The 12,479-nt window shown below is 32.6% G+C and overlaps 2 protein-coding genes across 3 annotated transcripts in view; one reads left to right on the plus strand and one right to left on the minus strand.

Annotated features, from left to right (window-relative positions):
* Positions 1–2,245, plus strand: part of LOC150083505 (phenazine biosynthesis-like domain-containing protein 1) — an 83,891-nt gene extending 81,646 nt beyond the window's left edge. Inside the window, exon 9 of the mRNA XM_090377323.1 lies at positions 2,045–2,245. Coding sequence (XP_090233449.1) covers positions 2,045–2,157 — 113 coding nt within the window. The 3' untranslated portion in view covers positions 2,158–2,245. The remainder of the gene's footprint in view (positions 1–2,044) is intronic.
* A 3,997-nt stretch (positions 2,246–6,242) lies between these two features.
* The window catches only part of Sec31 (COPII coat complex component secretory 31), a 267,687-nt gene continuing 261,450 nt past the window's right edge, over positions 6,243–12,479 (minus strand). For both annotated transcript variants that reach the window (XM_090378035.1, XM_090378034.1), the window contains exon 27: positions 6,243–7,077. In XM_090378035.1, the coding sequence (XP_090234161.1) occupies positions 6,889–7,077 (189 nt within the window). In that variant the 3' untranslated portion in view covers positions 6,243–6,888. The remainder of the gene's footprint in view (positions 7,078–12,479) is intronic.

The raw sequence follows: 12,479 nt of genomic DNA on the forward strand, positions 1-12,479 counted from the left end.
ATCTTTTATGACTGCTTCCTTGAATACATTTTCTTCCAAAGTATGAAGAAAATGGTAGTATCTAATGCTCATTCTCTGCTACACTTATTTACATTTCTGATATCTCCTTAAATGAGTCACAAAGAGAGAATGAGGAACCTGTCAAAAGATAGCAAGAGAGAGAGAGAGTCATTTTGCCAACACTGATTCATGCCAGTATTGTAAAATGACTCTTTTTACAGGTTACTCATTCTCAAGAGATTCCAGAAAATTGCCTTTATAGTCTGTCTATTTCTAAAACATTTTGCATGACACAGATATACTTTTCAGCTTTAGAGTACATATTTGTAGGAACAGGATTTGAGCATCTTGCTTTAAGTCATGGCTCTGGATATCAATTTAATACAAGATAAAATTGAGATAGTTACATAAATGAGAGCTTATATAAGCTCAATTAAAAAAGGTAACTCCTTGTTTATTTCTAAAAATGGAGATAGTATAAATCAGTGGTGTATTTTGGGCACACACAATTATAACTGGTTGTTTCATTTAAAATGATTGCAAATTTGCCATTATTACTGTACTTTTAAGATGAATTATGATTTTTAATTTCATAATCCCATTAATTTCCAAATATGCAAGCACTGTTTAGCAGTTAATTCCATAAATACATATTATCACAGAGAAATACACTATTAACAACATACAAGCAATACAGTTTTACCTTTCAGAAGTGGTTCAGTTCATGCTTTTTCAGCAATGGGCATGCACAGTTTTCATCTGTAATATTATATTGGGAAGAGCTCAAGGTGCAGCTAAATATTCAGCCAATTGTTTTGTTACTGGTTGATTCAGAATGAGTGCTGAGGCAACTGTATAGTCAGTTTGTTTATTGAAAGAAGGAAAAAAAAAAAGCTACATGCTGTTTTTAGGTAAAAACCACTTTCATACCAGTCCTCGTATATAATTATTATGCATATGTTAGTAATTGCTAAATTTAGGCAGTTGTCTTTGCTAATACATAACATGGATTAAATGTTATGGCAATTAACTATTTAAATAATTTTACTGAACTTCAGATTTTTATGCTTCTGCCACCTCCATGACATTGCATGGGGTGTTTCCAGTTGCGTTTAGCAAATTTTGTACAGCTTATTTGCTTTTAACATATAAGCTGCAGGCTCAAAAGGACTAGAATACAGAGTTTGAAATGTTGCATTTGCACATGATAAATGTATGTGGCAAATTACGGAAAGAAACTACATTACAACTTAATTCGATATGATTATATGCAAGTTTGCTATAAATTTAAATAGAAGCCAGTGCTTTTACTAGTACTGAAGTACAAGAGACATTTTTTGCCATCTAGGATTGTAGGAACCAATGTGCAAAGTTTTTATCAGATATTTATTGCTCTATTACACAAATGCAAAAATAAACAGGAAATTATTTTTTTTTATTTTATTTTTTACTTCTAACTACTGCTAAAGAGCTGAAGTCTGTTTTTGAGTGATGAAAAAACAGCCAGTGCTCAATTTCTTATCTGAATATGTAATCACCTGCATGTTATACTAATCAAAGTTATGAGATGGGCATGTTCTGTTAGATTGATAAACTCCATAGCTCTTAGAATCTGTATAAGAACATCTGCAAGGTGTGTGGAGACACTTGGACAAACCAAAGCTAGGCAAGCATTTTATTTTGAATTATGTGGCCACTTTTCTATTAAAGTGAGGTAGTGGTATTCATAATACCTTCAGTCTTCTTGTTTGTAACTTTTGACAGTTTCACTCTTGTCTTCAGATAAATCAGATTTCTTGGTGTTTCTGTTAATTTCATTATTTTGTTATAAGAACACACAAATGGCTGCATAATTCAAAATAAAATTCTTGCCTTCCTTTTGATTTGTCCAAATATCCATTCAAAGAATTAGTGTGGTATTAAGAGGAAAAAACAAAATACAAAATCTGTATTGATATCATTATATGAAAGGCTTTTTGTTTTAATGTAATTAGTAATTGAGAATGCAAAATAGATGTATACCTTATATTTAATTTCTTTGCAGCACGCCAATGTTCTAAACGGGGTGGAGAAGTTAATCTGAAATTGACAGACAGTGGTAGAATTGAAATAAGTGGTAACGGAGTGGTTGTTGTTAAAGGTCATATTGATCTATGAAGTTAAGCTAGCATGTTATATGCACTATAAACAATTTTAAAATGAAATAATAAAGGGGGAAAAAATACTCTTCAGAAAGGGTATTCACCAGTAGCAAATATAATTATCAGAATGATATTAACTTAGCGTGTTTTCTTTCACACTGGTTTATTATACTAATCTTGCAAACAACTAGTATTGTTCTGTTTGGATATTTTATATATTATCCTTAAATGGTACATAAGTTTTTAACACCTTGGTATTATAGGTTACAAGAGTTAACTTAGCTGCAGGCTCAACTTGGTGCCCTATATGCAATCAAAAGTGGTTAAAATATGCCACAAAAAGCTTGTAAAGCTATTGGGTTCATTTAAGGAGATACTATATGAACCAGAAAAGCAAAAAATTTACACAAATTCAAAGTTTCTGCACATTGTAAACCTATTTAAGTCTACTACATAGAATATGCTTTTAAAAAATAAAGTTATGCAAATAAATTAAGATGTGAATACAAAACCATCTTACTAAAGGATGGGGGGGGGGGGGGGCAGGAGAATAAAACCTATGGCTTTATAAATGTTAGCAAGTGTTGATTGTTCCCTCACAAGGGAACCATCAACACTTGCTAACATTGACACCAAGCCTGAACACACTTATTTGCAGATATGTAAAGTAAATATTTCTGTGCAAAAGTTTAGCTGTTAATGCCAGGGGGGGGGGCGGTATCAGATGTTGTGTTTGTAACAGCACTCTGGAGTAGATGGAACTCAAAATGCCACCTCTTTGGATTTGAGCTGGGATATTTGGGTTTAGCATGTCATGTTCAGGCTTCAGATTTTTTTGTAATTCTTCTAGGTCACAAAATGGTAGAGAAAAAATAGAACTTCTATTCCAGTTTGAAGGCAATGTAATATTTTGTACATTATTATGTCATTTTAGAATCACATATAACTTACAAAACTAATATTTGTATCATGTACCGATAGTTTAAAACAGGAGCAGCAGTCTTGCCTGTTATACACAACTCTAAAAGTAAACAAGGTCACAAAGATCAAGCTATCACAATTTTACAGGTATATTTCTATTTTCAATAAAATGCTAGTTTTATTGAAAAAAGAAATATACCTGTTATCCGCTTTCATGGCTGATTGATGTCTGTAGCTCCTCATTTGCTTTCCAGAATTGTGTATTTTTAATCAGACACAAACAAGCTTCAACTGTGAAAGGAATTGCCAGCTCTGAAAAGTATAGCCTCTTGCAGTTGGCACACACCACTCCACCAACAAAATGCAAATTTAGGTGTTGATTGCTGCAGTTGAGTCAAAACAATATGCAACTCAAAACTGAAATTAAGTCATAATAAACATAATTAAACTAACAAAATTCAATTAACTAATATAAAACTGAATGACAAAATAAATTAAAACAATGAAGAGTCTTAGTAGTGAACATTAGCATCGAACTAAACTAGAAATGGGATCATGCATAAACAGATTATCCAAACCCCTATGAACAGATTTGTATAACTGTTTTGTGGTTTAAGTGTTTCCTAATTTCAATATAATCACATACCCTCAACCCCACCAATTACTTTGGATATAGATGTGCAATGTCCCCCACCCCTCTATTTTGCTTTCTTCTGTTCCATCTCTAATCTAGTGTGAATGCTTATGTTCACTACTCAGATTCTTCATTGTTTTAATTTATTCTATTGTATAGTTTATATTAGTAAGTTAAAATTTACACAATTCTGTTTTATTGTAATTTAATTTCAATTTTGAGTTGCATATGGTTTTGATTTGTCAATGGCAGGGGCAAGCACTAAATTTTCATTTTGGTGATTACATTTCCTTATTTATTCTAAACAAGGTGGGTATAGTGTGTTTAGCTGGTTCATAATTTCTGTATCAGGAGATATGCCCTGGATACAGAATATCAATGATAATTGAAATACAATGCCTTGTTGGGGTTCACAAGTGCTTGTGATCTCCCTGTTTTGATTAATTTTATTTATTTTTGTGTGTAAGAGTTTTGGGATACAACAGAACTGCAGAGATTTTATACTATTTATTTGTGCAATCACTTAAATTTCAACAACTAGTATTTACAGTACTACAAAATCATTCTGCATTTGTTGTGATATTTCATTTGACAGAGCACCAAAAAGTAAGATTTATTATCAAAATACATTTTTCAGACTTCACCAGATATAAAAAAAAAGGAAAAAAAAAAAAAAGTAAACAGCCTTTCTTATAAATCAGGCTCAAAGGAAATACTTTACAATAAAGCAAAAAAGTGGAAGACAGTTATATTTTACAACATTAAAATACAGCATGTGAATAGTACAACATATCCCATATGTATTTCATTATACAAAACCGAGTCCAAGTTTATTAAAAATGTGTAAATAATATTCAGTAATATAAAGCAGAGCTACTCATTTGATGAAAACTGAACAAATGCATAGATTTAGGAAATATGTGCAATATCATATACCGCTAGGATATATCCTAGACACTTGCAAAATCAAACACTGAATATGTGGCCTGTGCAACATGTAATTTTTATTATTAGCTAATGGCTGCTTCCCAACACTTAACTCTTCTCTAGATGATCAAGAACAAATCAAAAACTACCTCACCTGAAACTGATCTAATCCTCATATGGTGCTTTTAAAAATGCTTGTTGGGCTCTTTTAATAGGAATTGCAAAAAACTATTTAGTGCTGTGTGCTTGTATTTGTTTAAAATGATCAGGAAACCCTATTTAGAAAGCATTTAAATCACAGAAGTTTCACTGTAAATTACTGAACATTGTGGGACAAGAATACTGTATTAAAATATTAACAGTAATCATGCACCATGTGTGTTTTTTAATTTTTTGTTGGGTGGTATGTAATAACTTTTCACAAAATGTGTCATATTCACCAACTTCTCGATTGGAATATGTCCAGAGTTTGGTGAAACAGAATTGAATAATATAAACAGAGAAGACACCACTGTAAAGAAAATAATGAATTTTTATTTTTTTACATTTTTAAATATTTTAAAATTCAGTAAATGAAACTGGTTTTGTTTTGTTTTTGACAATAATCCTGTTCCAATATTGAGCTATAAAGTCAAAATATAGTAAATAAAATATTTAAAAGAATATATGCACAGAGTTACAAATTCACTCCAGGGGGAATGAATGGTACAGAAACCTACACGTGAAAGATTTAAAGATAAATGTCATTGCAACTTTATTCATCTCCAATCTGTCATCAGAAACAAACTTTCCTACCGCAGATTTTAAAATGCCAATTCTAATAATCATAACCATACCTCGTAGGCGGATCTTAATACTATGAACAAATGTTCCTTTATCTGAACATAACAAAGATCCTTATATATATTTTCAAGAAAATTAACTATTTCAACACCTTGTGTGCAAACACACAAAGGCAAAATATCATTTAAGGATAATAAACAATCCAAAAAATTTAAATGGTTCGGTATCTCCTGAGAAAACAGGAGATACCAAAATATTTAAGGAAATAAGTTTGTCCTAAAAAACTCGAGTGAGCAGAAGTTGTATTCTTTCAGTAATTAACAAAGGATTAAGAAGTCAAATCAAAAGCACCCATGCATCCAACAGAGAAATAAAGTGTTCAAAATTTTCAAAGGAGTGTGATAAATACTGATTCTTACAATTGTTGTTTAAAATAAAGTAACACCTAAAATAATCTGTGAAATTCTGTTTTGAAAATAATTCAGGTTAGCTGATATTTCAATTACAGCCCTTCAAAAAGAAATTCCACTTATTTGAATGAAGGAGGAGGAGGGGGGGGGACACTACGCACTAAGTTAAATAAATCCTTTTTTTTTTTTGTGACAGCTAAGACCTGCTTTCTCAATTTTTCAGATAATGAAAAATCTGATAGGCACATGATTATGGAATGATGAAGTGAAGCACACTGGATATAAACTAAATAATATTAACTATTTCAGTATATATAGAGAAGAATCAATACATTTAATTTCTCATTCAGTGAATAAATGAAAACAGTTTTTACAATCAGAGTACATGGAATAAATTGTAGCCTTCTGAATGAAAGTGCAATAACAAGTGACCAAATATTGCAGGTGCCTCTTCATATTTCCTAATTACGTGGAACTAAAAAAATCATTTTTGATATTATTGCATTTGTTCAATTATAGTTTCGATCAATATTTGCATATGGGAAGGGGGGGGCAGCTCTAGACAAATGAGCAGCTCTGATTTAGAATATTATCTGTTGAATTCTGTGGATGACTTTAGACATACACAATAAATAAAAACTTTTATCCAGAAGGCGGCAGTGAAAATATCTTTATACAGTGTCCACTTCTGCATTATTCTACATACATAAAAGTTTCATTTACAACAGACTTTGAATTCTGCAGATTACTGGTTGCAAATAACAACGGGTAAGAAAAATTTCACCAGAAAAGAATTAAAGGAATGTTTACTCCCCAACTTATCCTCAGAATTCAAGCCCCTTCTCTATTTCTAAAGGGATAGCAGCCTGAAAATGTATTTTCTGCACATTGTTATGCAGTGAAGTAGTATATCTTTTATATATTCTTGTTTGAAAAAGAGAAAGGAGTATTACATCAAGAAGCTTCATATGTGCTAAACCAGAAGAAATGTTTAACTAATTTTGATCCTATTAAATTAAAAAATTATGGACCCCAAACAAGTGTTTGCACAAACAGTTTACACACAGGATTTTCACTGAAGGTATACTCCAAGCTGAAGGGCAGTTTGCAAGAGAACCTTGATGCCAGGCATGAAACTGCTAGTTTCTGAAAAGTTAGCACTGGAAACTAGTTGACTGTGAACTGTCAGTGCACTTTGGTAATCTCCCTGCTGGATTGCTTGAATAATCTGATGTAATCCTAGGAGGATGCCACTGGATAACTGAAGAGAGAAAAATTTCTTCTGAAACTTAATATTAAATGTATACATATATATAAAACCTTAGCCTTTTCCAACTGTAAAAGTTATTTTAGGCTCAATTTTTTATTATTTTTTTTATGTGAAACTGCAATGTGGTAACAGTATTTATGCTGGGACAATCTATTCTGTTTGGTGAAACAGAATAGAATAATATAAACAGAAAAGACACCACTGTAGAGAAAATAATGAATTTTTATTTTTATTTTTTTACATTTAAAAATTTTAAAATTCGATAAATGAAACTGGTTTTGTTTTTGACAATAATCCTGTTCCAGAGATAAGTGTTCAGAACCATATTTGCCATTTGTGGTTCTGAACATTTTTTTTTTTTTGTTTTGAAAATAAGTAAAGTAATTTCTTTTAGCAGTTTTGTCACGTTAACTAGTAAGTTACCAATGGTAAAAACGCCAACCGGGCTAGCCGGGTAGGTAAAGTGCCTGCCTGGCAACCCAAAGGTCGCGGGTTCGATGTCATGATGGTGCTGAACCAACTGGTTGATTGGATCTCCCGGCTACGATACACGAAGTAAGCAAGAAAAAACTGGTTCCTTCGTGTATTGATCACATCATACGAAATAAATAAATAAATGGTAAAAACTACTGTTCGGCTTCACATGTGTCAATAATCCTGATGGCCTTGTAAGATGTAGATCTTACAAAATAAAATATAAATATTTGTTTTGCTAAAATAAATCCAGGAAGGGCAATGGAAAGTGAGAATTAGCATTAATGCCCGAGTATTAAGTTAAAGATAGCAAGTATTAAGATTGGATATTTAGTTTTAATGTAAATAAAGTCGGAAGAACACTGGATTTAGTAATGGACAGTTTTAGCAAGTGAATTAAAATAGCAGCTAAAGGTAAACAAGTAATTTAAATAATACAAGAGAACAAATAGAGACAGCGCAATGACTAGAGAAGGGGTGCAGGCATGAAAGGGTTGCTGAGGGCAAGAACAATAGGACCGTAAAATGGGATTACAAAGTGTCTCTTTTGGAAGCAAACAGGAAATTAGTGGACATCCAGTGTTCACATCAAAAAGAAACGGTGTCAGGGTGGCTGATATATTGGCAATATCCATATTTAGCAGAGAAAGTGTGAAAATGAAAATGAGTGTTTTGGAGGTTATTGGCAAACATGAAAGGGCCATACTGCCGTGTGAAAAAAAAAAAAAAAAATTTCTAGAGAAGGGTTGGTTTGTGTGCTAGGGAGACAGCTGGGGGTGAGCTGTTATAGCAAATAGGAAGGAATGAAAAAATTAAACAGTATGGGGATTGATTGGAGTCCTTGGGGGAGGCGTTCCAAACTTGAGGGAAAGAGTTCAGGGGGAGTAATTTGAGTAGTGTCCATTCTGTATATGAATTCTCTGTGGTTGAAGTGGGAGTAGAATTTTTTGGTGGGCTGAGTTCACATCTCGTGGTAGCAAGATGAAGAAGAAAAAGGAAAGGAAAAAAATGTGAGAGAAATGGGTAGTGAGACGTAGAGGATGCGAGTAACTGCGGACTGAAAATCATGTTTTTTTGGAGGTATGGAAGAGTGGGAACATGTGCGTTGAAAGTTGTGCAGATAAGTGAGCCAAGAAGAGAAAGAACGCCTGGTCCGTCATCGGAAGGCAGTGTGCCCAAGAAAAAAAAAGGAAGCCCATCCACCACTAGGGAAAGCAGCGTGCCCAAGAAATGGAAGAAAGCCTGTCTGCCATGAAGGAAGCCTGAATGCAAGGATACTGGAAGTAGCGGCCATTCCGGAACATAAGTCTCTTCCTGTTTTTTTTTTTTTAATTGAACTCTGAATGTAGGACTCATAATCTAGCCTCTGTAAGGAATTGAGTGATAATCCTTTTAAAAAAGAACATTTATGTTGTATTAGGCAAGTTAGTTACCAAGGTTGAGATAATTTGTTATGAATGTTAATGATCCTGAAATAACGAAAGTGTGGTACACGAGTAAACGAAGAGAAAGTGATAGTATAAAGCAGGGGTGGCCAACAAGTCAATTGCAGCAAATTTTAAATATATATAAAAAATAGATTAGTCAAAATCTAAATATTATTATGTGCCCCCACTTGCATACGCTTATTACAAATCCATTGAACATGTGACTACTATAATCGTTGTCACAGCCACTAGGCTTGTCCAGTGAAAATGCACGCAGTTATGTTGTGGAGAGCAGTGTATGTGTCGAATTCTTATTTAGCTTACTCAACATTAATAACTGGACAGTACTTGTGTGCTAATTTAATAACCTTTGATTTAAAATGAAAACGAGCAAAATGTATCATTTTGATCAAGAGTGGGAACTAGAATACTTTTTTTGTAATGATAAGAAAAAAAAAAAATGTTGTTTGATTTGCAATGCTTTCGTGGCTATACCCAAAAGAAGGAAATTTAGAAAGGCACTTCAACACACTGATTAGAAGTATTTCTACATATACGTAAATATTAATTTTTGGCAATGGCTAAGGATCTCAAAGAAATATCGGATCATTTTGAAACCAGATTCAGTGGTTTCAGAACAATTGAAGACATTGTTCAATACATTTTTATCCATTTAATGTCGATTTAGATACAAAACCAATTGCAGAAAAATTGCTGAGATTTTTCACATGGAGACAAGTACCCAAATGTATTACTTGAAAACGAAATTATTACATTGCGAAACGATATCTTCCTAAAAGCTACATCATCAAGAAGACTTTTGGAAATATGTTTGCCAAGAAAAGTAACATATGTAAAAAAAATGCAGGAACTTTTAAATTCCTGTTTTGATTCCACATATCTATGTGAATCGGCCCTTTCATATTTGAAACAAACAAAAGACGAAGAATTGCTCTAATGGACTTGCATACAGAAGATTCTTTATGGTTGGCCTTATCACAGTATATCCCCGATTTTGAAAGCTTGGCAGATGACATGAAGACACAAACTTCCCATAAATTATAATTTTAAAATAAGAATTCTGAATTGTATTTAATTTTAAAATTTAAAAACATTTTTCAATATGTGTTGGTTGACTTTTTTAACCATGTGCAATGAAATTCTTGAGAAGGTAGATTGCGGCACATTTTGAAGAAAAAAAAAGTAGATCACATCACAAATTAGGTTGGCCACCCCTGGTATAAAGGAATTAGTAAGTTATATTTATAGGGGCAGTACTGTAAGGATATGCTAATATGTTAACATATATCATTAAATTAGGCCAGGTGCCAACACAAAATAACATACCAAATGAGGTGTAAAGAGAAAGAAATTTTATTAATAGAGAAACCTCGTAAGTAAAGAGGGATGACTAAGATGGTAACAAGAGAGTAACTAAAGTAGAATGAGAGATTTAATGTGAACATTACTGAGGTAAGAGGATACCAGTTGTAATACACTTCATGTGTTAAAGGCTAGAAACAAATATACAAAAAAGAGTAATAAGAGCTGAAATGAGTTTACTGATGTAAGTGATAAGAACTGGTAATGTAAGAGAATGATTGAGTAATCATCGAGAATTCATATTTAGTAAGATACAACTGATACACACTGATGTCAATAATTTGTAAATTGAGAATAGTTGATGAGAGAGAGATAGTGTAGTGTACTGTAGTATGGTTCAAATATATGGAAATTGGTATGCATGTATATATATGTAGTTTGTTTTTTATGTAAAAGCTGCATATAATGTTCATTAAAGGTTCGTAAATTTTTTTGTAAATAAATGTGTCTTTAATGTTCTGCTAACACCCGCTTTACACACCCTAGAATCTAGAATTTTCTGTGAATTGCAGTTAATAACATTTTATTTCTCCCCTACAGTCTTTTATATCCCTGTGGAAAAGTTTACAAAAAATTAAAGAGAAATATTATTATTCTCACAAAAAAGCATATACTTTGTTACTGAATGCTATTTTAGAGAGCGAGTGAAAAAAAATGTGGGAAGTGTATACTTGTTCCATTTGCGTGGCAAATAGAAATGCTTGAATGACACCCAGTCATCTATGCCATTTGCTTTCTGTACAGTTTGGAAAGAACAGAAACTGTGAACTTCATCTAGAAGTACGGGAATAGTTCAGATCATATATTACATTCACAGCATCATAAAATGTTATAATCCACATGCCAAAACACTCCAATAGTCAATTTGTGAATCCAAATCATTACACATTGTGGGGAGGACATGGCCAACCACTTCATTCATAATGGCCCTTTTCATTTTAGAGTATATCTCAGTAATTTGCCATGTTGCTTTTGTCATTTTTTTCCCATCCCAAGTCCTGACCACCTTTCCATTGATTTACAGTACGTATTTTAATCTACATCGTTGGTTAATTAATTAAAATTACGAGTGTCCTATTGCTGAAAAATTACCTACATTATACTGGATGTATGTTACATGTGTCAAAAATTACAAGAGGGTTTTATATAACTCATATGGATAGATTTATTCTGGATTTTTCAGCCCAGACAACATGCATATCACCCCAGGCGCACAAATGTACTGACATAAGCAATAAAACATGAAATGGTGCTCATTACCACTGAAGTAGTCTGTGTATTTAAAAATACAGTGGAACTTCTCTATTATGAAGTTCTATTTAACGAATTTCTCTATATTATGAATCTTTTTGCAAAACATTGCACCTTGAAACAAAATTACATGTAAAATTAACCCCATATAGTGAAGTGTTAGTCTCTCTCTATAATGAATTTTTTAAAAAAATTAGTAAAAGCATTTTTGAAGTTTTAAGCATTTACTGCTAAACAGCTGCTCAAATATACGGCCCCCTTCTCTCCGAATTGCGCTTTAGCATCTGGAATTAAATCATCCCTTTTAGTGAATACTTGTGGCCATTGATGCCCAGAGGACGGTCTTTGTTTCATTTTTGTTAGTTATAAAACAAAATGGGTTTCTTAAAAGTGGTCATAAACTTTACAACAAATAGGGTAGATTTGTAAATTAATGTTGGCTCAGGGGAAAACAAAATTCGCTGAGGTAAACCTTTAGTGTGCTGCGGTGGCAATACATAGAATGCTACCATAGTCAGATTTTAGTAACGCCTACCGAGTGACATTCGCTTCTCATCTCAACCGTACCATGTGACTTCACCGGTCAATCATTATATGATATGTCCGTTCTCATCTAACTGGACTTCCAGTAGATGATTTTCATGAATTTTTTTCTTCTTCTTAATTTCGTTCTTTTAGAACAATTTGTCATCAATCACATAGGCTATATGCTCTTGTATTTTTTTTCTGAAAAGTAACATACAGCATACATTAACCATAAATTTTCTTTTGTGTATATATGAATGAAAGCAGAATAAAAGAAATTGACAAAGTCGTATATTTCTTCAAAGTGATTGATAGGAAAGGTCACATGATACT

This window comes from Mastigoproctus giganteus, chromosome 7 (genome assembly GCF_048544385.1).
Source record: "Mastigoproctus giganteus isolate SK-2022 chromosome 7, ASM4854438v1, whole genome shotgun sequence".
NCBI classification, from domain to species: Eukaryota; Metazoa; Arthropoda; class Arachnida; order Uropygi; family Thelyphonidae; genus Mastigoproctus; species Mastigoproctus giganteus.